We start from the raw sequence: 23,900 nt of genomic DNA on the forward strand, positions 1-23,900 counted from the left end.
CCAACTTTCTAATGTTCTGTTGCTTCTTGTAAGTAGCTACTCTTCATGCCCTTTTATGGTTGACATAGAACAATTTGTATACAGTCATTTAAGTAATAAAGCAGCCAACTTTAAGGCTAACAGCCTCTGTTACAGAAACTTCTATATCTGAAAATTTGGTTGGATGGGCTTAGTTTGCAAGTAGATTCCCAATTATTTTTCCCTATAATTTTTCCAGACTGGAGCTCATGATTTATAAAATCAAGATTCTTTCACAAATATAATGTGGATGATGGAACTACATGATTCTCCCCATTCATTCAGAAGCAACCAGTGCCCCATTAAAAATCATCAAGAGGGGACTGGCATCATGGTGGTAGTGGGTTAAGCGCTGGCATCTCCTATGAGTGCCAGTTTGAGTCCCAGTTGCTCCACTTGCAGTCTAGTTTCCTGCTAATAGAATCAGTAGAAGATGGCCCAAGTGCTCAGGCCTTTGTACCCAAATGAGAGACCCGAAAGAAGTTCCTGTCTCATGGCTTCAGCCTGGCCCAGCCCTAGCTGTTGCAGCTATTTGGGGAGTAAAACAATGGATAGAAGACTTCTCTCTCTCTCTGTAATTTTGCCTTTCAAATAAATAAAATAAATCTTAAAAAAAAACTAAGAAAGTTTTAAAAATTATTAGATGCATTCCCATCAATAAGGCACCAGGAACTTTGTGAACAGGAATAAAATTATGAGCTGTAATCAGAGAATGGTTGCCACAGACATAGAAGCATGGGAGACCAAAGGCAAACAAAAATTATTTTCTCTTTAAAGGCAAATAAGTCTATTAGTATGGTCGAAATAGCTTTGACGAGACAGAAATATAAAAATATAAGTATATAGTAGGGAATAGTTTAGAAAGTAGTTACTAATATACTTATTGTAGTCATGGATACCATTTATTGTCAGACTCTGTCTTAGTCCATTTTCTGTTGCTATTACAGAATGCCACAGACTGGGTAATTTATAAAAAACAGAAATTTATTTTTATAGTCCTGGAGGCTGGGAAATTCAAGATCAAGATGCTGACAGGTTCAGTTGGCATCCTCCAGAGGGGATGAATAATGTGTTCTCACATAAAGGATGACAAAAGGTCCAGAGACATTGAGTGAAGTCTCTTTTATAAGGGCCTTAGTCCCATTAACGAGAGCGGAATTCCTCATGGTCCAAAGGCCCCATGTCTTAAAACCATCACCTGGCAACATCTGGATGGGACACATTTAAGCCAGAGAAAGTACTTTAGATAGTTTACCCTATTTAATTTGAGCTACAACCCTGTAAGAGTAACTTAACATTTACTTAACATATTCACTATGTGTTGGTACTGTTCTGTGTGATATTTATATTAGGGCATTTAACCCCACAGCAATTCTGTCAGCAATGTACTATTATCTTCACAGAGGTTTTGTAACCCAGGGTACCACAGCTTGTAAGCAATTTAAATCTGGGTATTCTGGCACTAGAGCCTGTACTCTTATCTTGGCTTTAGCAATATGATGTATAAATGTTTGCTCTTACCCTCATTTTACAGGTATGGAAACCAAGGCTCCTAAAAGTTAAGTAATTTACCTATAGTCACATTATTGTTGGTAGAGCAGGGTTGTCTTGTTTGTTTGTTTGTCCTAAGCTAACATTTACTAGTTACTTACAAGACCAATTACTATTGTGAACTTTTTACGTTTTATTTATTCTTCACTTAAATCTAGGTAGTAACTATTATTGTCTCTACATTAAGGGTGGGGAAAAAAGTCTAGGGAGGTTAAGCAGCTTGCCCAACTTAAACAGCTATATGAGGTAGTTATTATTGATTCCTTTTGTTATAAATTGAGAAACTGAAGTATAGAGAAATTGGGTGAGGTATCTAACCCTATGCTATATAGCTAAGTTATGATAAATGCAAATTTGTCAGCCAGTCTGATTCAGGAGTGCAAATTGTGTGTGTGTCTGTGTGTGTTTATGTGTGTGTGTGTGTGTGTGTTATTTGAAAGGCATAGAAAATCTTTCACTGGTCCATTCCACAAATGCCCACAACAGTCAAGATTCAGCTAGGCCAAAGTCAGGAGTCTAGAAATCATTCCAGACCTTTCATAAGGATAGCAGTGACCCAAATACTTGAGCCATCATCTGCTGCCTCCCAGAGTACATACACATTAGCAGGAAGGTAGTTCGAAAACTGAGCCAGGATTGAACCCAGGGACTGTAATATGGTGTTTGAGCATCCAAAGTGGCATTTTAACTACTGCACAAATGCCCACTCCAGGAGTTCAAGTTTGTAACCAATCCACTGCACCACAAGGCCAGCACCCCCTTATCTAATTTTTTATGATATTTAAGGCATGCAAATTTCACGTATTTCATATATTCAGATTTAGGAACATAGTGATACTTCCCACTCTACCCTCCCTCCCTCTTCCTCCTCCCTCTCCTATTCTGACTCTTAATTTTTACAAGATCTATTTTCTCATTACATTATACTCATAAGATTACCCCTACACTAAATGAAGAGTTCAACAAATAATATGAATTTAAAAAAAAAAAAAAAAACACTGTTCCTCAAAAGTAGAGACAAGGGCTGTAAACAACCATCAAATCTCAAAATTCAATTTCACTCCATTACATTTCAGGTACTCTATTAGTTACTACAGATGAGGGAAAATACATGGTATCTGTATTTTGGGAGCTGGCTAATTTCACTAAGTATAATGGTTTCCATTTTGTTGCAAAGGATAAGATTTCTTCCTTTTTTTTTTTTTTTAATGCTGAGTAGTATTCCATGGTGTATACATACTGTAATTTCTTTATCCAGTCATCAGTTGATGGACATCTGGATTGATTCAGTCTTAGCTATTGTGAACTGAGCTGCAATGAACATGGGGGTACAGATAATTCTTTTATATGCTGATTTCGTGTTGTTTGGGTAAATTCACAGGATTGGGATTGCCATATGGTGTATCATATGGTTAGAGTGTCATATGGTAGATCTACTTAAACTTCTGAGGTATCTCCACACTGTCTTCCACCATGGCTACACCAGTTTACATTCTCACCAACAGTGGATTAGGGTGTCTTTTTCCCCATGTCCTGCCAGCATTTCTGGTTTGTTGATTTCTGTGTGAGAGCCATTCTAACTGGGGTAAGGTGGAACCTTATTGTGGTTTTGATACACATTTCCCTGCTGGCTAGTGATCCTGAGCATTTTTCATGTGTCTGTTGACCATTTGAATTTCCTCTTTTGAAAAATGCCTGTTCAAGTCCTTTGCCCATTTCTCTCTCTTTTTTTAAAGATTATTTATGTGAAAGTCAGAGTTACAGAGAGAGAAGGAGAGGCAGAGAGAGAGAGAGAGAGAGGCCTTCCATCTGCTGGTTCACTTCCCAATTGGCTGCAACAACCAGAGCTGTGCCGATTTGAAGCCAGGAGCCAGGAGCTTCCTCCAGATCTTCCCACATGGGTACAAGAGCCCAAGGACTTGGCCCATCTTCTGCTTTCCCAGGCAACAGCAGAGAGCTGGATCAGAAGTTGAGTAGCCGGGACTTGAACCAGCACTCATATGGGATGCTGGCATTGCAGGCGGTGGCTTTACCTGCTATGCCACAGCACCAGCCCCTGCCCATTTCTTAACTGGATTGTTTTGTTGTTGTTGAGTTTCTTGGACACTTTAAAGATTCTCGATATTGATCCTTTATCAGTTTCATAGTTTGCAGATATTTTCTCCCATTCTGTCAGTTGCCTGTTCATTTTGCTAAGTGTTTCTTTGGCAATGCAGAGCTTCTCAGCTTGGTGTAATCCCATTTGTCAATTTAGGTTTAGCTAGTATTATAATGAGGCTTTTTGCATCTATGTTTATCAGGGATGCTGCTCTATTGTTCTCTTCCTTGTTTCTTTTTCTGATTTAGGAATTAAGGTGATGCTGGCTTTTTAGAAGGAGTTTGAGAGGATCCCCTCCCTTTCAGTTGTTTTGAATAGCCTGAGAAGAATTAGAGTTAGTTTTCTTTTAAAAAGTCTGTAGATGTGAATCCATCCAGTCCTGGGTTTTTCTTTGTTGGGAGGATCTTTTACTGATTCAATCTCCAGTGGCCAAAAGCCAGAGAATGCACCAACTTTGGAGAGTGAGGTGAGATCACTGCAGGAGCCCATGTCACTGATGATATAGCCAGAGTGAGATCTTGGCTTGAGTCTGGCCTGAAGCCCTAAGGGGGATAGGGTACCCATTAAGCCAGTGGAAAAAATTAAAATTACTCTCTCCCCATCCCCCACACAATGGTGCTGGGCAAGCAGCTGAGGGCAGGTGCCATTTTGGTCATAAGTAGCAGCTGCAGAAGCTCTTGTGGGCATGTGCAACAGCTGGCTGGGAGAAGACACCATCTTGTCAGTAGTAGCAGTGGCAACAGCTCTGGTATATGCACCTGGCAACTAGAGGGAAAACAGCAATGTTGTGTCTGTGTTCATGCTGCTGTGTGTCTGCACCTTCCATGCAGATCCATGGCATCCTTCTTCTTTTACTATAGTTTTCTCTCTAACTCTCTGAGAATATACTTTCTCCACTTTTTTTTTTTTTTTTTTTTTTTTAATTTACCCCTAGCCTAGAATGGCATGCCCTTTCCCTATTCCACCATCTTGCAATCCGGTTTACCTAATCTTAATCTCTTCCTTGAGGTCCCTCTTCAATTACCATGGTTGGATTAAGTTTCCACTTTCATAATACTTCAATCTTGGAAATTAAATTTCACATATAAAGCCTTGGGACACACTCAAATAATCTGTTTTGGTTATATAAATGTAACTTTGGGGCAGGTGTTGTGGCACAGTGATTAAGCTGCTTCCTGGAATGCCCACATCCCATATCTAAGTACCTGGTTTGAATCCTGGCTGCAGCATTTCCCATTCATCTTCCTTGGAGGCAGCAGTGATGGCTCAAGTACTTGGTCCTCGCCATTCATGTGGAAAGTTTGGATGAAGTTCCTGGCTCCTGGCTTCAGTCTAGCTCCACACTGGCTGTTGGGGCATTTGGGGAGTAAGCCAAGGATGGAAGATTCCTCTCTCTTTCTCTGTCTCTCTCTCTGTCTCTCTCTCTCTCTCTCTTCCCTCTGTCATCTGCCTTTCAAATAGTATCTACAACATCAGAAATACACACACACACACACATGCTCACACGTACGTACATACACACACACACACACTTTTGGATAACATTTAAAACTGATTTTAATTTATTAGTTTACTTTTGTATTATTCTAGGAATTAAAAAAAACTCCACTCCAGATTACCAGAGCCCACCAGAGAGTGTAAACACCAGTGCAAATCTACAGAATTATGGTGAAACCTCTCCAGATGCCATCAGTACAAATTCAGAGGGTGCTCAAGAAAATCATGATGACTTGGTAATCATTTCAGAGGGATTCTGTGAAGAGAAATGCCACCAGCTTTATTTCATATTTGATATGTACACATCTTAAGACATTAATATATAAAATGCATTCTTAGATTCTTAGATAGGTGATTTAATATGCTCCTTCTCCTCTTGAAAATTCTTTCTTCCCACTTAATCAGTTGTTTTTTTCCACATTTTACTTTCCTAAATTTGTTTCATTCATATTCAGGTAGGGAAGTCCTCTTTTTTTGCTCTTCTTTCTTTTGGTTTTTAAGTTCCTTTTAAATACGCTTGGAAAAGCTTTGATGGCCAGGATAGTCATGTGAGGGGCTTTCTACAAGTTGAAATATGTTAATGGTTCCTTTTAAGCTTTCCTGACCCAGTGAAATATTCTTATAGAAGACTTAAAAATCATGTCCAGCTCTTAATGAAAATCACTTACATAATCATATAATTATAATCATATAATTAATCTTTGTGGTCTAAAATATTTTCACTTGGTGAATGAAGAGTCTGGAGTTTGTCACTACAAATTGAGTATCCTTTATCCAAATAGCTTGTATCCAGAGGTATTTGGGATTTCATATTTTTTCCAGATTTTGGAATCTTTTAATATATATTATATATTATCTTGGGGATGGGACCCAAGTCTAAGCATAACATTTTTGAGGTTTTTTATACAAATTAGCCTGATAGCCTGATGTGATTTCATACATTTTAAATAATGTTGTGTGTGAAACTAAATGTCATGGTATATAACTTAGACTTTTGGCATGTCATTGCTGAAAAGGTTTCAGATTTTGGAGCATTTTTCATTTTTACGGTAGAGATGTTCAACCTGCATAATGTAACAGCTATGTGTCATAGGTCACAAGTATGTTTTTGGTTTGGTATGTCACAATTGTATTTTTCAAGGCTAATGGTAGTTTCCTATATTCCTTAAATTTAATTTAGAATTACTTGGTATACTAACATTATTTATGCAATCATTAATAGATGTCAGTTGTGGTATTTAAAATTACTGGTGTAAATGGGGAAATTGATATCCGAGGAGAAGATACGGAAATTTGTCTTCAAGTGAACCAGGTGATACCAGATCAATTAGGCAATGTCAGTCTTCGGCATTACCTTTGTAATCGTCCAATTGGTAAGTTTCTTTTTTTTTTTAACTACTTTTCATGCAGAATACTTTAATACGATTTAAACTTGTTTTTTATTTTATATGTAACTCATTGGCATTCCTATCTTTAATATAATTGAATTCAAGGAAAATTATATTTTATTTATTATTATAATAATTGAAGATATTTGCTCTTTTAGGTTACCTTATTTCCATAAATTATTTTGATTAATTTATTAGAAGTATTTGTTCAAAATGTAACCTCTTATTCTTTTTGTTTATGCTGGTGATAAATTCCTCCTCTTATTTTTATTTTTTGTCTTACCTGAGATTATAAGTCTGAGAAAACTGAACTCTTTTCTGTTTGTAAAGAGTGTTTAATTTTCCTAAAGGGTCAAATTTAGTTCCACTCTGGAATAAATATAAGTTTTTGTTTTCCATTATCTTGCTTAGAAACAAACATTTCCTGAGTCTGGCATGGGATTTGATATTGTGGAAAAAAATATGTATGCTATTTTTATAGTTCTTCATTCTGAGATAAATACATTTGCTTGGACATAGAGGGAGATAAGCAACAAAACACACAGTGTATAAACAAGAAATCATGTTAAGCTGTCCCCTTTTCAGAGTAAACATGGAGGGGCAGGCATTTAGCCTAGCAGTAAAGATGCCAGTCTCCCGTATTGGAAAACATGAGTACAATACCCAGTTCTAACTTATGCTAATAAAGACCTTGGAAACCAGTGGTGATCTCTCAAGTCCCAGCTCCCAGCTTCAGCCCAGCCCATTCCCAGATACTGTAAACATTTGGGGAATGAACCAGCGAATTGAAATGCTGTCAAACTATGTCTCTGTCTCAAATACACAAATGATTTAAGTTTATATGGCAGTTTCACTTACCGTCATCAATCCTTTGAAGTTTATTGGAATAGTTTTAATAAGAATTTAAAGTGAGGCTTCTTCATGAGAACCCATAGGATAAATTACTTTCATGTTTTAGAAAGCAGAAATGGCTTTTTCTTTCCAAAACAACTGGTTAGTTTTTATCTCATGAGTTCTAAGAATTGTGAAAGTGATCATATTTTTCTCTGTTCCTTTGAAAGTCATTTTTGGTCCACTTTTGGCTCAGAAGTTTAAATATTGTATTTTAGGTTATTATCCTTCATCACTCACCTTTTCTTTTCCATCCTTTTTCTTTACCCATTTTTTAATCTGATTATACCATGTGCATGTTGCCTCAAATTTTGTAACAAGGTAACATATAGTAATTAAACAAAATAATTACCATGAGTGTCAGTTTAATAAGAAATTTGTTTCAGTGATTCCACTAGTAACTTTTAATTTTTTTTTTTTTTAAGATTTATTTATCTCTCTGAAAAAGTGGCAGAGACAGAGAAAAATGGTTCATCTACTGATTCACTCCCCAGATGGCTGCAACAGCCAGTGTTGGGCCAGGTCAAAGCCAGGGGCCAGAAAGTCCATCCATGTCTCGCACATGTGTGGTGGGGGCCTAAGTGCATGGGCCATAATTTGTTTCCTCCCAGGCACTTGCAGGAAGTTGTATTGTAAGTGGAACAGCTAGGTCTCTAACTGGGACTCAATAGGGGATGCTGATGCCACAAAATGGTGGCTTAATTCTGCTGCACCTTGGTGGTAGCCCCCCCCCTTTTTTTTTTTAAGATTTACTTATTTATTTCAAAGGCAGAGTTACAGAGAGAAAGGGAGACAGAGAGAAGTCTTCCATTCACCTTTTCACTCCCCAAATGGGCACAACAGCCAGGGCTGAGCCAGCTGAATCCAGGAGCCTAGAACTCCTCCTGTTCTCTCACATGGTGAAGGGACTCAAAGACTTGGCCCACCTTCTGCCACTTTCCCAGGCACATTAGCAGGGAGCTGGATCAGAAGTTGAGCAGCTGAATCCATATGGGACTCCAGAATCCATATGGGATACCATATTCACAGGTGGTGGCTTAACCTGTAGCTGTGCCACCATACTGACCCCTAAATTTGTTTTTTAAACTTGAATTTTTGCATCTTTATATACCATGTCAAATTCTTTTTTGGAACATAGCAAAAGCATAAACAAATGTAATTTATATGTACATACACACACATATATAATTTTAATTTCAATTTTAGGTGTGTCTTCTAATAGAATTATTTCAATAAGGTCTTTACTATTTACTTTTCCATTGTTTAAGAATGCAGTATAATATGGAAGGTGCAAAACAGCTTTATTGCTTCTTCAGAAATGGCTTAAGAGCCACTTTAAATGCCATGACTTTGTTGCTTCATTACAGTTGTCCATTATAGTATAAATGTATAGATGAGCAGACACTCAGGCACACTCTTAGTTCATCTGAGGTACATATCATAATCAGAGTTAATCTTGACTTTTTTCCTGATACCATAAAATGTAAGATACAGAAAAGTGAACATTATTGTAGTAGAATGTTGCCTAAAAAGTTAGGATATATTTAGTACATTTGATATGTATTGTAGAATTTAAGTTAGGAGCAAACTTTAATATTATAAAATATTAGTATATTTTATATGTATTATAGAATTTAAATTGGAAAATATTAACTTCTTAATGATAATAGTGATAGTTTTGAATAGCATTACACAGTTGTGATTTTTATGTTTATTTTCCTTAGGTTCAGATCAGAAAGCTGTAATTCATTCTAAATCCTCGCCTGAAATTTCTCTGAAGTTTGAAAGTGGGCCTGGTGCAGTAATACACTCTGTACTTGCAGAAAAAAATGGATTTCTTCAATGCCATATAGAAAACTTTAGTACTGAGTTTCTTACATCTTCTCTTATGAATATTCAACATTTTTTGGAAGATGAAACTGTTGCAACTGTAATGCCAATGAAGATACAGGTTTCAAACACCAAAATTAATTTAAAAGTATGTTAATATTTTATGCTCACTTTTCCTATCAGTACTTTGATTCATGTCTAAGAATATACATTCTCAGCATTTGTTAAAATGAATTCATTTGTCTTTGTAGTAAATGATACAAAGATCCTTCTCAGAAATTAGATAATTCACAATAGAACAGTTTTCTTACTGTATCAACTAACTTATCAGAAATATAATTGACTAAAATAATGCTCATTACAAATAATATATTCTATCATTTACTTTAATAAGAATATGCCAATATTATTTTTTCTCCTGTAGGATGACAGTCCTCGAAATAGTACAGTATCCTTGGAACCAGCTCCTGTAATTTTACATATTGATCATCTTGTGGTAGAGAGAAATGATGATGGCTCTTTTCATATCAGAGGTATACTCTAAAACAAATGTAAATGAATACCTACTCAAATTTTGAAGACAAATTTTTCATGTGCTAATTGCTTATTTTTACTCATTATTTATTGTATTTATATAGGCATATACAATAGTAGATAATTGAAGGACTTTTTGAGTACCTTGTGACAGAATATCTGTGTGTGGATTTCTAACCTGGAAATAATTCATCTAGTGTCAGCTTAATGCTTTACCTACAAATGTGTTCTGAATAAAGAGAAAGAGACTTTCATGATCTATACCTGAGTCTTGATCCTGTATCTCCTACTTGATGTCTTTCATAGTTTTATTTCCCACTGCTACTTCACATATACTCAAGCAACCTGATATTCTCCCTGGAATAGAACTTGCCCTGCGCTTTTCCTTTGCATTTTCTTGTTTGCTTTGTTATTCCTCATTAGAATCACTCATGCTTTGTGTAAGCTTTTTCCATCCTTCCAAGACTATGTCATACTTCTCCTTTTTAATGAAGACTTCTTTATTCTCTGAAGTGAGTTATTTTATGGTAATTTTCTGTTTGTTTTTATAGTATATTGCTATATATTTATTCTCCCTTAATATTTGTTTCCACAAGGTTTTTAAGGTCTCTCATGAAAGGACTGTATCTTACAGGGTAGTGTGGAATAGTGGAAACAGCATGAATAGGTACACTTAGATGTTCCAGTTTGGTAGTTGATGGTGAAAAACGAGAGACTAATATATTGCATCTCTTATCAGAAACCTCATGAAATGTCAGAAAGAAAGATAAAGTAGATTATGCTGCAAAAGAATGATAAAATCCTTAGGGAGTCAGAAATCCTTTCTCTTTAATCTATTTATTTTATTTATTTGAAAAGCCGAAAAAGAGTGAGGGAGTAGGGAGTGAGGGAGTGAGTAAGAGAAATAGAGATCCAGAAGTAGACAGGTCTTCCATCCATTAGTTCACTCACCAGGGGCTGGGCCAGGCAGAAGCCAGGAGCTGGAAACTCATTGTGGGTATCCCACACTGGTAGCACCAGCTCAAGTACTTGAGCCATCATCTGCTGTCTTCCAGGATGTGTATTAGCAGGAAGCTGGGATTGGGAGTGAAACTAGAACTCAAATCCAGGCACTCAGATTTGGGATGCCACTTTCCCACTTGTGTCTTAACCAGTATGTGAAACGCTCATACCCCAAATTTATTTTTATTTTTATTTATGTATTTTCATTATATACGAAAGGCAGAGAAAAAGAGCGAGTCAGAGTTGACAGAACAGAGAGATCTTCCATCTGCTGGTCCTCTCCCCAAGTGCCCACACTTGTCAGGGCAAAGCTAGAAGCCTTGAACTCAATCCAAGTCTCCCGTGGAGGGGCAGAGACCCAAGTATCTGAGCCATCACCTGCTGCCTCTCAAATATAATTAGCAGGAAGATTGCAAGCAAAGGCAGAACTTGAACTCTAATATAGGATGTGGGCATCCCAAGCAGCATCTTAACCATTACACTAATAACCCACCTCCATAAATTCTTAAAAGAGTCAACCAGAATGTAAGTTAGAGAGGCAAAACCATAGAAATCAGTCCCCATAAACTTGTGAAAGAGAGAACTTTGGCTAAGGTAGGAGCAGTTTGTGGAGAAGGAATAAGTAGCCTGCCAACAAAGATCAAATTGTCACCTTCCTTTATAATAAAAGCTCCAGTGGAAAAAATAGTTTAGTTCTATGAGAAGATAGTGTTGGTGCATAGCTCTGTCTCCCACATGTTTTAGCTTTGAAAGCTATAAATCTGTCTTGTGAAGAAAGCAGAACAGAACGTATCCTTTTTGCAGGCAAGTCATATGTCAAAGCAAGAGGAGATATACCTAGTTCCTTTTTCTAAACTCATGAATGAAATAAATTATACTTTTTTCCCTGGGCATGGATAAGTGGGGGGGGGGGGCGTTAGGGAGGGTGAGGATGTGAAAGTTCAGGGGAACTACCCTAGGAAAATTCTTCCCAAAAAACATTAGAAATCTCCCCAGGAGGATACCCAGATTAGAATGGGTCCCTGAGTCAGTAGCATGAATAATTTAGTCCCTATTCTGACAACCTACACTGTGCTTCTGACTAGTATCAGACTTGGTAAGCATTGCATATAGAGTAAGACGTTTAAGGTAAATTTTGCAACTACTTAACTTCTGGATGAGGGTGATTTCATACCCAGCTGATGAACTTGGTGTATCTCACTCAGTACCACAACCCCTCCTCTCCCACAACCACTTGGGAGTGGCTGTGGCAAATAGAAATTATATCCAGGAACTAGAAAATGGGATAAACATACATATAAAAATTTTGAAAGATTTGAAGAAAACAATAAGCCTTCATCATTGTAATCAAAGAATTCTATATCTGATAGAGCAGAAAAAGAGCCTATTAAAAGATTATGAAATAGGAACTGGCATTATGGCATGGAAGGTTAAACCACTGCCTATGATGCTGGCATCCTATTTGGGCACCAGTTCATGTCCCGGCTGCTCCATTTCCAATCCAGCTGCCTGCCAATCACTTGGGAAAAGCAGTGGAAGATGGTGTTAGTGTTTAGGCCTTTTGCCACCCACATGGGAGACCTGGATGAAGCCTCTAGATCTTAGCTTCAGCCCAATTCTGACCTGGCTATTGTGCTATTGTGGTCATCTGGAGAGTGAACCAGGAGATGGAAGATCTCTCCCTCCCTCCCTCCCTCTCTCTCTCTCTCTCTGTGTGTGTGTGTCTGTGTGTGTCTCCTTCTCTAATTCTATCAAATCAATAGTTTTTTTTTTTAATTGTTGGAATGGAATAGAATAGTCCAGAAATAAACTCTTTATTTTTATGGTTAATTGATTTTTGGCAAGGTTGCCTAAACAATTCAGTGGGGGAAAGAATAGCCTTTTCCAAAACTGATGCTGGTAGTACAGATACCTACATGTGTGATGCTGAACCCCTTACTTCTGTTGTCAACAAAATTTACTCTAAATGAATCAGAAACCTGAAAATTAGGGCTAAAACTATAAAATTCTTAAAATGTAAGGGTACGTCTTTGTGACCTTGGGTTAGACAAAGCTTTCTTTAATTCTTACCAGAAGTACAAGTGTTGAAATAAAAAAAAAAGTAATTTGGACTTCATAAAAATTTAACTCTTTGGTAGCCCAAATGATGTTATCAAGAAAGTAAAAAGACAATCCATAGGTTAGGAAAAAATATTTGCCATTGTATAGCTGATAAGGGACTGGTATCCAGATATAAGAACAAACTTATTATTTAATGGTAAAGAGGTAATTCAATTTAAAAGGAACTGAATAGACATATATCCAAAGAAGATATACAAATGACCAATAAGCACATGAACAGATATGCTTGACACTTATTAGCCATCAGGGAAATATAAATCAAACCACAGTGAGATACCACTTAATGCCTATGATGATGACTATAATCAGAAAGGCAGGTGAAAGTGTTGGCTAAGATGTGGAGAAATTGGAGCCCTCATACATTGCTGGGATTATTTCAAGTACAAATGGTTTGGAAACAGTTTGTCAGCTCCTCAGAAAGTTAAACAGCATTACATGAAACTCAGCAGTTCTACTCCTAGGTATATGCATAACAGAAGTGAAGACATGTCCATACAAAAACTTGTATGTGAATGTTTAACAATATTCATAATAACCAAAAGTGAAAACAACTCATGTCATCATATGATGAATGGATTTTAAAAAGTGGCATATCTATACAATGGAGTATTCAGCAATAAAAAGACAGTACACTGATGCATACTACAGCATGGATAACTCTAAGAACATTGTACTAAATGAAAGATGTCAGTCACAAAAGATAACATAGTGTATGATTCTGTTTATATGAAGTGTCCATAGAGACAAAAAGTAAATTAGTGGTTGCCTAGATCTGAGGGAGGTGAAATTCAAAAGGAATATTGACTAAGAGGCTAATAGGGGACTTTACTAGAATGATGGAAACATTGAATGATTGCACCATCTTTAAACATACTGAAAACATTGAGTTGTATACTTTAAATGGGTGATGGGTGTGAAATGTGAATTTTTCAATAAAGCTGTTTACTAAGAAGTGTATTTTTAGGACTATGGGAGATCTGGAATACCAGGTTTAAGGATTACTATATAACTCTTGCCCTAAATCACAGTACAGTATAATCTGATTTGATGCAGAAAACTTCTACCCAACAATGGAGAGCATTACTACTGCCATTACTGTTTCAAAAATTCAAATTCATTGAAATGTCAAACACCATTTCTACTTCTATACTAAGAATTTGACTTTGTAGCTACTGTCAATGCTGTTGTTTCCAGAGAAAGAATTTACTTCTTTCCTTTATTTTGCCACTGGTATTTGAGGGCAATCTAACTGGCAATACCTGGGTAACACTCATGGAAAGTCTGGGAAATTGAGTACCAACGTTTATTGAAGGGACAATTAATTTAACATTGAGAGAAGCAATTTTTTATTCCATACAAAAATCAAATAAGAAATTCTTCAGATATCAAAAGCAATGATGCATAACCAAATGACCTGATGCCAAAGAAAAGTAGGGACTTTTAAAGAAACATGTATCTTCCGACAGATGAGAAGATTATGAACCCATGTAACTGTAAGAACAAGCTTTTTTGGAATATAGCCAGATAAAGATCCTTAAAAATGGGAAGCATGATCTTTGAAGTAAAAAATAATAGCCACTTTAAATACACCTACCCTACCTTCAGAGGATACCTGGAATCTGACTTCTCCCATCACTACATGATACTAGCACTTTGGTCATATGCTTGAATTATTACAGTCACTTCCTAACTATGTCTCTTCTTTGCCTTTGCTCCCCTGCACTCTATAGTCAACCCAGCAGCTGGAGGGATGTTTTGAAAATGTAATTCATATTACATAACATTGCAGCTCCAGACCTCCATTGACTTCCTTCCTTATTCAAAGTAAAAGCCAATGTCTTTGCTCTGGCCTGCAGATTCCAACATGATCTTGCTGTTTGTTTTTCTCTGACCTTATCTCCTGCTATTCTCCCCCTTTACTCCATTTACTCCTGCCCTGGCATCCTTACTATCCTCAAACATAGCATGCATACTTCTGTCTCAGTACCTTTTTACTTGCTGGCCTCTCTTCTGGTTCTCTGGAATGCTGTTCCCTCAGATAGCCACGTGCAGCACTTCAGTACTTACTGTAAGTTTCTGCTCACTTTTCCTCATCCATTTTCCCCATCCCTACCAGTTCTCTTTTTCTTTTTTTTTTCACTTATTAATCTTTTATTTAATGAATATAAATTTCCAAAGTACAGCTTATGGATTACAATGGCTTCCCCCCTCCCATAACTTCCCTCCCACCCACAACCCTCCCCTTTCCCGCTCCCTCTCCCCTTCCATTCACATCAAGATTCATTTTCAATTCTCTTTATATACAGAAGATCAGTTTAGTATATATTAAGAAAAGATTTCAACAGTTTGCCCCCATATAGCAACACAAAGTGAAAAAAATACTGTTGGAGTACTAGTTATAGCATTAAATAACAGTGTACAGCACATAAAGACAGAGATCCTACATGATATTTTTTTAAAAATTAATTAATTTTCTACGCCATTTCCAATTTAACACCAGGGTTTTTTTTCATTTCCAATTATCTTTATATACAGAAGATCGATTCAGTATATACTAAGTAAAGATTTCATCAGTTTGCACCCACACAGAAACACAAAGTGTAAAAATACTGTTTCAGTACTAGTTATAGCATTAATTCACATTGTACAACACATTAAGGACAGAGATCCTACATGAGGAGTAAGTACACAGTGACTCCTGTTGCTGACTTAACAATTTGACAGTCTTGTTTATGGCGTTAGTAATCTCCCTAGGCTCTAGTCATGAGTTGCCAAGGCTATGGAAGCCTTTAGAGTTCGCTGACTTTGATCTTATTCCGATAGGGTCATAGTCAAAGTGGAAGTTCTCTCCTCCCTTCAGAGAAAGGTACCTCCTTCTTTGATAGCCCCATTCTTTCCACTGGGATCTCACTCACAGAGATCTTTCATTTAGGTCTTCTTTTTTTTTTTTTTTTTTTTCTTTTCCAGGATGTCTTGGCTTTCCATGCCTACAATACTCTCATGGGCTCTTCAGCCAGATCTGAATGCCTTAAGGGCTGATTCTGAGGCCAGAGTGCTATTTAGGACATCTGTCATTCTATGAGTCTGCTGTGTATCCCGCTTCCCATGTTGGATCCTTCTCTCCCAGTTCTCTTTTTCTTCAACTCTGAGTGATATTCTCTGTAGATTCTCAGCACCTTTTAATATACTATATTCTTTTTTATTTATTTGTTAACTAGAATGTAAGTTGCATGAAAGCAGGAACTTCACTTGATACATTACTATTCTCTCCTAAAACAATGTATATTACTAAGTGCTTAAAAAAAAAAACTTGGAGAGACTGTATGCTTAAAGACAGAATGGACACAGCTGAAGGGTGAATAAGTGATCTTGAACAAGGTTCAATTAAACTTTCTGCTATCATGGAAATGTTCTCTAGTCAAGTGGCTTTTAAGCCACTTGAAATGGGACTAAAGCAAGTGAGGAACTGATTTTTTAGGCACATGGGGCTAGTGGCTACTGAACTGGAGGGGACTTGTATGGAAGGCTGAGCATACTCAGTACTCCCAGTAGAAGCTAAGGGGAAGGTTAGGGAATCCCAGAGCCTCCCTCCGTACTGCCATCCACAGCACAGAACTGTCTGGTGGGGCTTTTTTTTCCCCCACGCAGTGCCTTAGCTAAGTACACTAAGCTCAGCTAAGGACCTTGCCTCCTCACTCTTGAACCAGGCAGATAACTGCTGCCTTATTTTTTTTTTCTTACAGGGTATTTCTTTCCCCATATTCCTCTCTCCCCCCAAAAGTACTTTTAATTTATGTTAAAAACATTAAGACATGAAAGATAGATCCAGGAGTTCCAATATCTGTCTGAAGAGAGCTTCTGAGGAGAAAAGAATGAAAGGAAAAATAATAAAGTAAAAAAAGTTCCCAAATTAGAGGCAGAAGAATCAGTCAAGAGCAAAGTGGATGAAAAAACAATCCTTACAGGTAAAATTTCAGAATACCAAGGTCAAAGAAAAAAGTTCTGAATTTTCTAGAGTTTCAAAAAGTGAAAAGGTGAAAGTCATATTTGCATCAGACTTTTGATGAGCAACATGGGATGCTAAACGATAAGTAACATCTCTGGGACGACAAAGCCAAATTTAAAGTCAAAATGCTGAGATCTCCTGTGAGATCCTGGGGGCCAAGGAGGAAGACATGTTCCAAATGCTGGACAACAAAGGTTTCTCCTCTTGCAACCCCTTACAGTGAGCACAGTTGTCATTCCCATCTCTGCTCACAGGTTCCTCTGACTATCACAATAGGATTTCCTGGGAATGATCATGGCTGGCATTCATTCATCTTCTGTTTCTCCCCTGTCTTTTCTTCTCCTTCCCCATCCTTCACCATTCTCTCTCACTCTGTCAGTCTGTCTTTCCTCTCATCCTCTCCTTTCTCTTCCCTTTACTCTCTTTCCTTTACTCCATTCCCCTCTCCCTCCTGCGACCCCAGTCTTCTTTTTGTTGTTGAACCAGTAGAATTTGAACCTCCCTGGATGAGTTTGTATTTTTTTTTCTCTAAAATAATAACCATTTTTGTATGGTGCTTTCCTCTGCTACATTTACAAAATACAAACTAGTGATGCCAGTCTTGCCTCTGCAGCCTTAAGTTTATACTCCCAGTGAAAGCTAAGGGAAAGGTTAGGGAATCCCAGGGCCTCCCTCCGTGCTGCCATCCACAGTATAGAACTGTCTGGTGGGGCTTTTATCCCCCCATCCAGTGCCTTAGCTAAGTACACTAAACTCAGCTAAAGACCTTGCCTCCTCACTCTTGAACCAGACAGATAACTGCTGCCCAATTTTTTTTCTTACAATGAAGGTTTGAAACATTGCTTTTGTAACATTTAAAATTTTTGTTAAATTTATTTTATTTATTTAAAAGACACAGTTACGAAGAGAGGGAGAGACAGAGAAATCTTCCATCCCCTGGTTGACTCCCCAGATGGCCACAGCAGCCAGGGATGGGCTAGACTGAAGCCAGAAATCGGGAGCTTCTTCCAAGTCTCACGTGGCTGGCAGGGCCACAAGGACTTGGGCCATCTTTGGCTGCTTTTCTCAGGTGCATTACCAGGGAGCTGGATCAGAAGTGGAGTAGCCAGGAATCAAACTGGCACTAATGAGATGCTGGCATTGAAGGTGGCAGCTTTACCTGCTATGCTACAATGCTGGCCCCTAAAATTATTTTTTTTATTTTTTGAGATGCAGAGAGAAGACAGTGGGAGGGAAGAAGAGAGAAAGAAATAGATCTTTCAAACACTGGCTCACACTCCAACTGCCTACAACAGCTTGGCCATGGCTGAAGCCAGTAGCCCCAAACTCAGTCTGGATCTTTCCCATGTGCATAGGTGGCAGGACCTAACTCTTTGAGCCATTACTTCTACCTCCAAGGGTCTGCATCAGCAGGAAGCTGGAGCTGGGAGTTGAATGCAGGCACTCCAATATGGGATATTCTTAGCCACTAGGATAAATGCCCATTTCCTGATACTTGCTTTGAAAGAAAACTGCAGCCTCATTCCAAGCAAGTATTCTTCCATCTGAGGGGTCGCCTACTCCTGTTTTGTCTGTGGGTAGACACTATCCGTCATCTGCTGTGTGTCCAGGTAGCCTTCTGCTTATCTCTGTGTCTGGAAGGTATAGCCACGGCTTTACAAAAATGTATCCTGAGAAGCAGGTTAAGACTAATTTGCTATTTAGGAAATCAGTCCTGTGATTATCACCACAACATCTGTAAATATTTTTAAAAGATAAGTAATACCTTCAGAGTTCTATGGGACATTAAATTGAACTTAAATTTTTATTTTAAAGGCAAAATAAAGATAATTTTAAATGAAAATAATTCTTTAGTTAAGATGAAAAATAAAGAATAACAGTAAACCAAGAAATTAATAAAACTTGGAGTTAAGTCTAAATAATTTGTAATATCTAAAAGTATCTTTAAAAAATTCTAGAGTTTGCAGTAGAGTAGGGAAATACAATTGTGCTAAAGTTCTTGTCTTTTGAGGGGCATAATAACACCAGACTTTGATAGAACATTGTTAAGCTTCAATGATATCTATTAATGTTGTATGCTTAAACATAGATAAACAAAAAGAATGAATAACTTTTAAACCATGAGAGCAGGAGGAAAATTGAACCAAAAATATCTGGTCAGTCCAACAAAAGATAAGGCATTTAAGAAGATAAGCAATAAAAAGAAAGCATGATATATAGAAAACATAACATTGGAGCACAGGAATTAAATTGGAATAAATATACACACAGAGGCACTAAAAGAGTTGAATAAAGATTCTAAGTATATGCTGCGAGGAAGATATTTACCCAAAACAAAATAATGCAGAAACACTGAGAATAAGATGATAATTAGGAGAGAGGATTATAGAGAATTTTAATAACATCTTTTTAGTATTTTTTAAATTTGAATGACAACATTAAAGAGGGAGAGACTGAGATCTTTCATCTGCTAGTTCACTCTCCAAATGGCCAAAAGGGTCAAGGATGTGCCAGACTAAAGCCAGGAGTCTGGAGATTCTCCCAGATCTCCCAGTTGTGTGCAGGGAACCAAGTGCTCAGGCCATCCTCTGCTGCTTTCCCATTGTTCCTGTGGGTTGCTTTGAATTTCCTTTGTGTTGTTATTAGATTTTCTGCCTTCACAATCTTTAGTGATGCTAGATATCTTTTTCTGTTTCTATGTGTAGCACATCCTGAAGTATCATTTGTAAGGCTGCACTAATGGTGACAAATTCTTTCCATTTCTATTTGATGTGGAAGGTCTTTATTTTACCTTCATTTATGAATGAGATCTTTTCTTGGTATAGTATTCTGGATTGAGATATTTTTCTTTTAGGCATTGGCCTATGTATCTGTATTCTTTCCTACCCTGTAGAGTTTCTGATGAGGAATCATCTGTCAACCTAATTCTAGATCCTTTGAAGATAATAATGGTGTTTCTCTCATGAAGATTTTAGGATCCTTTCTTTATATACTTTTGAAAGTTTGTGTTATAAAGATCTTTTCTGATCATGTCTGTTAGGAGTTCTGTGTGTTTCCTATACTTGGATGTCCCTTTCTTTCTCCAAATTAGGGACATTTTCTGCTATTATTTTACTGAATAGGTCCTTCTCTTTTTTTTTTAACTTTTATATAATAAATATAAATTTCTAAAGTACAACTTTTGGATTATAGTGGCTTTTCCCCCCATAACCTGCCACCCACCCACAACCATCCCATTCTCTCTCCCATCCCATTCTTCATCAAAATTCATTTTCGGGGCTAGCACCATGGCTCACTTGTTAAATACACTTTCCTCTTATTCTTTTTCATCCTCTTCTCCACTCTCCATCTCCTCTTCTTCTTTTTCCTCATTTCCTCTTCCTTTTTCCTTGTCTTCCTCACTCTCTCATTTCCCGTTCTCTTTTCATTCTACCTCCAAGAAGCTAGAATACAACAAGTTTCAGAAGTGTTTAGTTAGTGGGCTCTTTTTCCCTAGGACCATGTGTCCTCTGTTATCTTCCTACAACCAACATAATCAGCTTTTATCTGTAGTTCATATTGGCCTCCTTGTCTAATTTCATTTAATTTGAACTTTTAAAAATTCTGAAAGCCAAAGTGTATTAGAAATTATTAACCAAATAGTGTTTTAGTGATATTATTAATCTTTTTGAGGTTGAGAGAGTGAAGAACTTGGCTTTCCCATGCCAGTGAAATCCGTTTTCTCTTATACTCATCACCAAGCTGAGTGATATGCTAGTCTGAGCAATGCAATTTTTGTAAAAATATTAATTGGTGTGAAAGAATATTATAATAACTAGTTTTTGAGTTGGGACTACTATCTTAAATTAAAGCAAGAGCAGTCCAAAACTCAATTTGATATCAATTATCCAAATAGATATAACTATTCCATTTTTATATATAGAATGAGGGCAAAATTGATATAACCATCAAGAAGAACAAGTTTGGAATATGAACAAAAGCTATAAAAGTTCTTTTATTCCTTGACTTAGCTATCCTCTTCTGGAAATCTTTTTAAAGGGGAAAAACACATTGAGCTGGTTTTATTTTTTATCTGCTAAGAAGAGTTTGATATGGCAAGTTTCCCTTCCCTCAGTCCATGTGATTTTGACAGTCTGACAAACATATGACTCTTATTCATAGAGTGGGAATAGGACCCAGCAGAGCCAATGAAGAGATTTCAGCTCTTGGAACTCAGTGAGTGGTCCATGGGTTGAATGTGGTAAAAAAAAATTATTTGTGTTCATGAATTTATGAGAGTACTGAAGGAAGAAGGGTCACAGGATGTAAAAGAATTTGCCCAGGATCATCAGTGGCAACCTTGGCTGTCATATGCCTACACAAACACAGAGCAAAAGGAAAGTGGACCTGAGAAGTGGGGAGAGTGAGATCCTGAAATTATGTCCTTGAAGAATATATCACATGAATCCCAGTATCCAGCAGTTCCTGAAGCTAGCACTTCACTTAGACTTCCCTGTAATAAAAAAAAGATACAGTTTTCCTTTTTTTAATTATTTTTTTTTATTTTTGACAGGAAGAGTGGACAGTGAGAGAGAGAGACAGAGAGAAAGGTCTTCCTTTGCCGTTGGTTCACCCTCCAATGGTCGCCGTGGCCGGCGCACTGCGGCTGGTGCACTGCGCTGATCCGAAGCCAGAAGCTAGGTGCTTCTCCTGGTCTCCCATACGGGTGCAGGGCCCAAGGACTTGGGCCATCCTCCACTGCACTCCCGGGTCACAGCAGAGAGCTGGCCTGGAAGAGGGGCAACCGGGACAGAATCTGGCGCCCCGACCAGGACTAGAACCCGGTGTGCCGGCGCTGCAAGGCAGAGTAGATTAGCCTGTTGAGCCACGGTGCCAGCCCAGTTTTCCTTTTAAAAATAAGTTTGAGTTGAGCTTCTGTTAACTTGTTATCTAAAGTATGTGATCCAAAAAGCAAGAAAAATAATACTGATGTGTGAACATTTTTCCTACATGGCTTTTTTATAATTTTTAATATCATCCTTTTTGGGATATAATTCACACTATCTCATACCACTCACCCATTTGAAGTACACAATTAGTAGTTTTTAGTATGCTCAAAAACAGTGCAACCATCACAACTATCTATCACAACTCTATTTCTCCCTCAGTCCATGTAACTATTAATTTATTTTGTATATGTTTTTCTGTTTTGGACACTTCATATAAATTTAGTGATATAGTCTTTTTGTGACTGCTTTTTACTCAGCGTAATATTTTCAGAGTTCATCCATATTGTTGTACATACCAGTACTTCATTCCTTTTTATGACCAAATAAAGTTCTGTGGAAGGACATGTCACATTTTGTTTATCCATTTATTACTTAATACACATTGAGGTTATTTCTACTTTTTGGCTGTCATAAATAAAACTGCTATAAGCATTTATGTCTGAGTTTTTGTGAGGAGGCATACTATCATTCCTCTCGAGTAGGTACTTGGGCATGGAAATGTTGGGTTATAAGGTAACTCTGTCAGTCATTTGAGGAACTGCCAGACTTTTACAGAATAGCTGTAATATTTTACCTGTTTATCATTAGCACTAAAGAGTTTCAACTTCTCCATCTTTTTTTTTTTTAAAGATTTATTTATTTACTTGAAAGAGTTACACAGAGAGAGAAGGAGAAGCAGAGAGAGAGAGAGAGAGAGAGAGATAGAGAGAGAGAGGTCTTTCATCCGCTGGTTCACTCCCAGATGGCTGCAATGACTGGAGCTGTGCCGATCTGAAGCCAGGAGTCAGGAGCCTCTTCCAGGTCTCCCACATGGGTTCAGAGCCCCAAAGACTTGGGCCATCTTCTACTGCTTTCCCAGGCCATAACAGAGAGCTGGATTGGAAGTGGAGCAGCCGGGACTCAAACCTGCGCCCATAAGGGATGCCAGCACTGCAGGAGGCGGCTTTACCCACTAAGCCACAGTGCCGTCCCCACCCACCTTTCTAAAATTTATTATGATCTGACTTTTTAATTATAGCTATCCTAGTTGGACTGAGATAGTTTATCATTGTGGTTTTGATTTATATTCCCTGTTAGCTAATGATCTCAAGTGTCTTTCCATGTGTTTATTAGCCATTTGTGTATCTCCGTTGAAGAAATATCTATTTACATGATTTGCACATTTTTCTACTTGGGTTTTGTATTTATTAATGAACTGTAAGAGTTCTTGATATATTCTAGGCACAAGTCCCTTTATCAAATATATGAGTTGCAGATATTTTCTCCATTCTGTGAGCTGTCTTTTGACTGATAGTGTCCTTGGAAGACAAAATTTTTTTTTAAATTTTAATGAAGTTCAATTTATCTGCTTTTTCTTTTGTTTCTTGTATGTTGACTGTCCTATCTAAAAATTTATTGCCAAATCTGAGGTTATAAGAAATTTACCCATATGTTAAGAGTTTTATAGATTTAGTTCTTAAATTTAGCTGTTTGGCCGGCGCTGCGGCTCACTAGGCTAATCCTCCGCTTGTGGCACCTGCACACCGGGTTCTAGTACCGGTTGGGGCACCGGGTTCTGTCCCTGTTGCTCCTCTTCCAGTCCAGCTCTCTGCTGTGGCCCGGGAAGGCAGTGGAGGATGGCCCAAGTGCTTGGGTCCTGCGCGCACGTGGGAGACCAGGAGGAAGCACCTGGCTCCTGGCTTCGGATCGGTGCAGCACGCTGGCAGTAGCAGCCATTTAGGGGATGAACCAACGGAAGGAAGACCTTTCTCTCTCTCTCTCTCTCTCTCTCTCTCTCTCTCTCTCTCTCTTTCTCTCTCTCACTGTCTAATGCTGCCTGACAAAAAAAATTTAGCTGTTTAACTCAAATTATCAATTTAAGTTAATTTTTGTATTTGGTATGTCAGTAAAGACCATAGACACAAGGGTTTATATCTGTACTAACAGTTCTATTCCACTTACTTCAATGTCTGTTCTTATGACAGTATCAAACTGTA

At 37.7% G+C, this 23,900-nt stretch overlaps 1 protein-coding gene across 2 annotated transcripts in view; it reads left to right on the plus strand.

Annotated features, from left to right (window-relative positions):
• Positions 1-23,900, plus strand: part of BLTP3B (bridge-like lipid transfer protein family member 3B) — a 134,678-nt gene that overhangs the window by 104,091 nt on the left and 6,687 nt on the right. For both annotated transcript variants that reach the window (XM_062203072.1, XM_062203071.1), the window contains 4 exons: positions 5,258-5,400; positions 6,387-6,537; positions 9,168-9,421; positions 9,698-9,806. In XM_062203072.1, the coding sequence (XP_062059056.1) occupies positions 5,258-5,400; positions 6,387-6,537; positions 9,168-9,421; positions 9,698-9,806 (657 nt within the window). The remainder of the gene's footprint in view (positions 1-5,257; positions 5,401-6,386; positions 6,538-9,167; positions 9,422-9,697; positions 9,807-23,900) is intronic.

The sequence above is a fragment of the Lepus europaeus genome, chromosome 10 (genome assembly GCF_033115175.1).
Source record: "Lepus europaeus isolate LE1 chromosome 10, mLepTim1.pri, whole genome shotgun sequence".
Taxonomy (NCBI): Eukaryota; Metazoa; Chordata; class Mammalia; order Lagomorpha; family Leporidae; genus Lepus; species Lepus europaeus.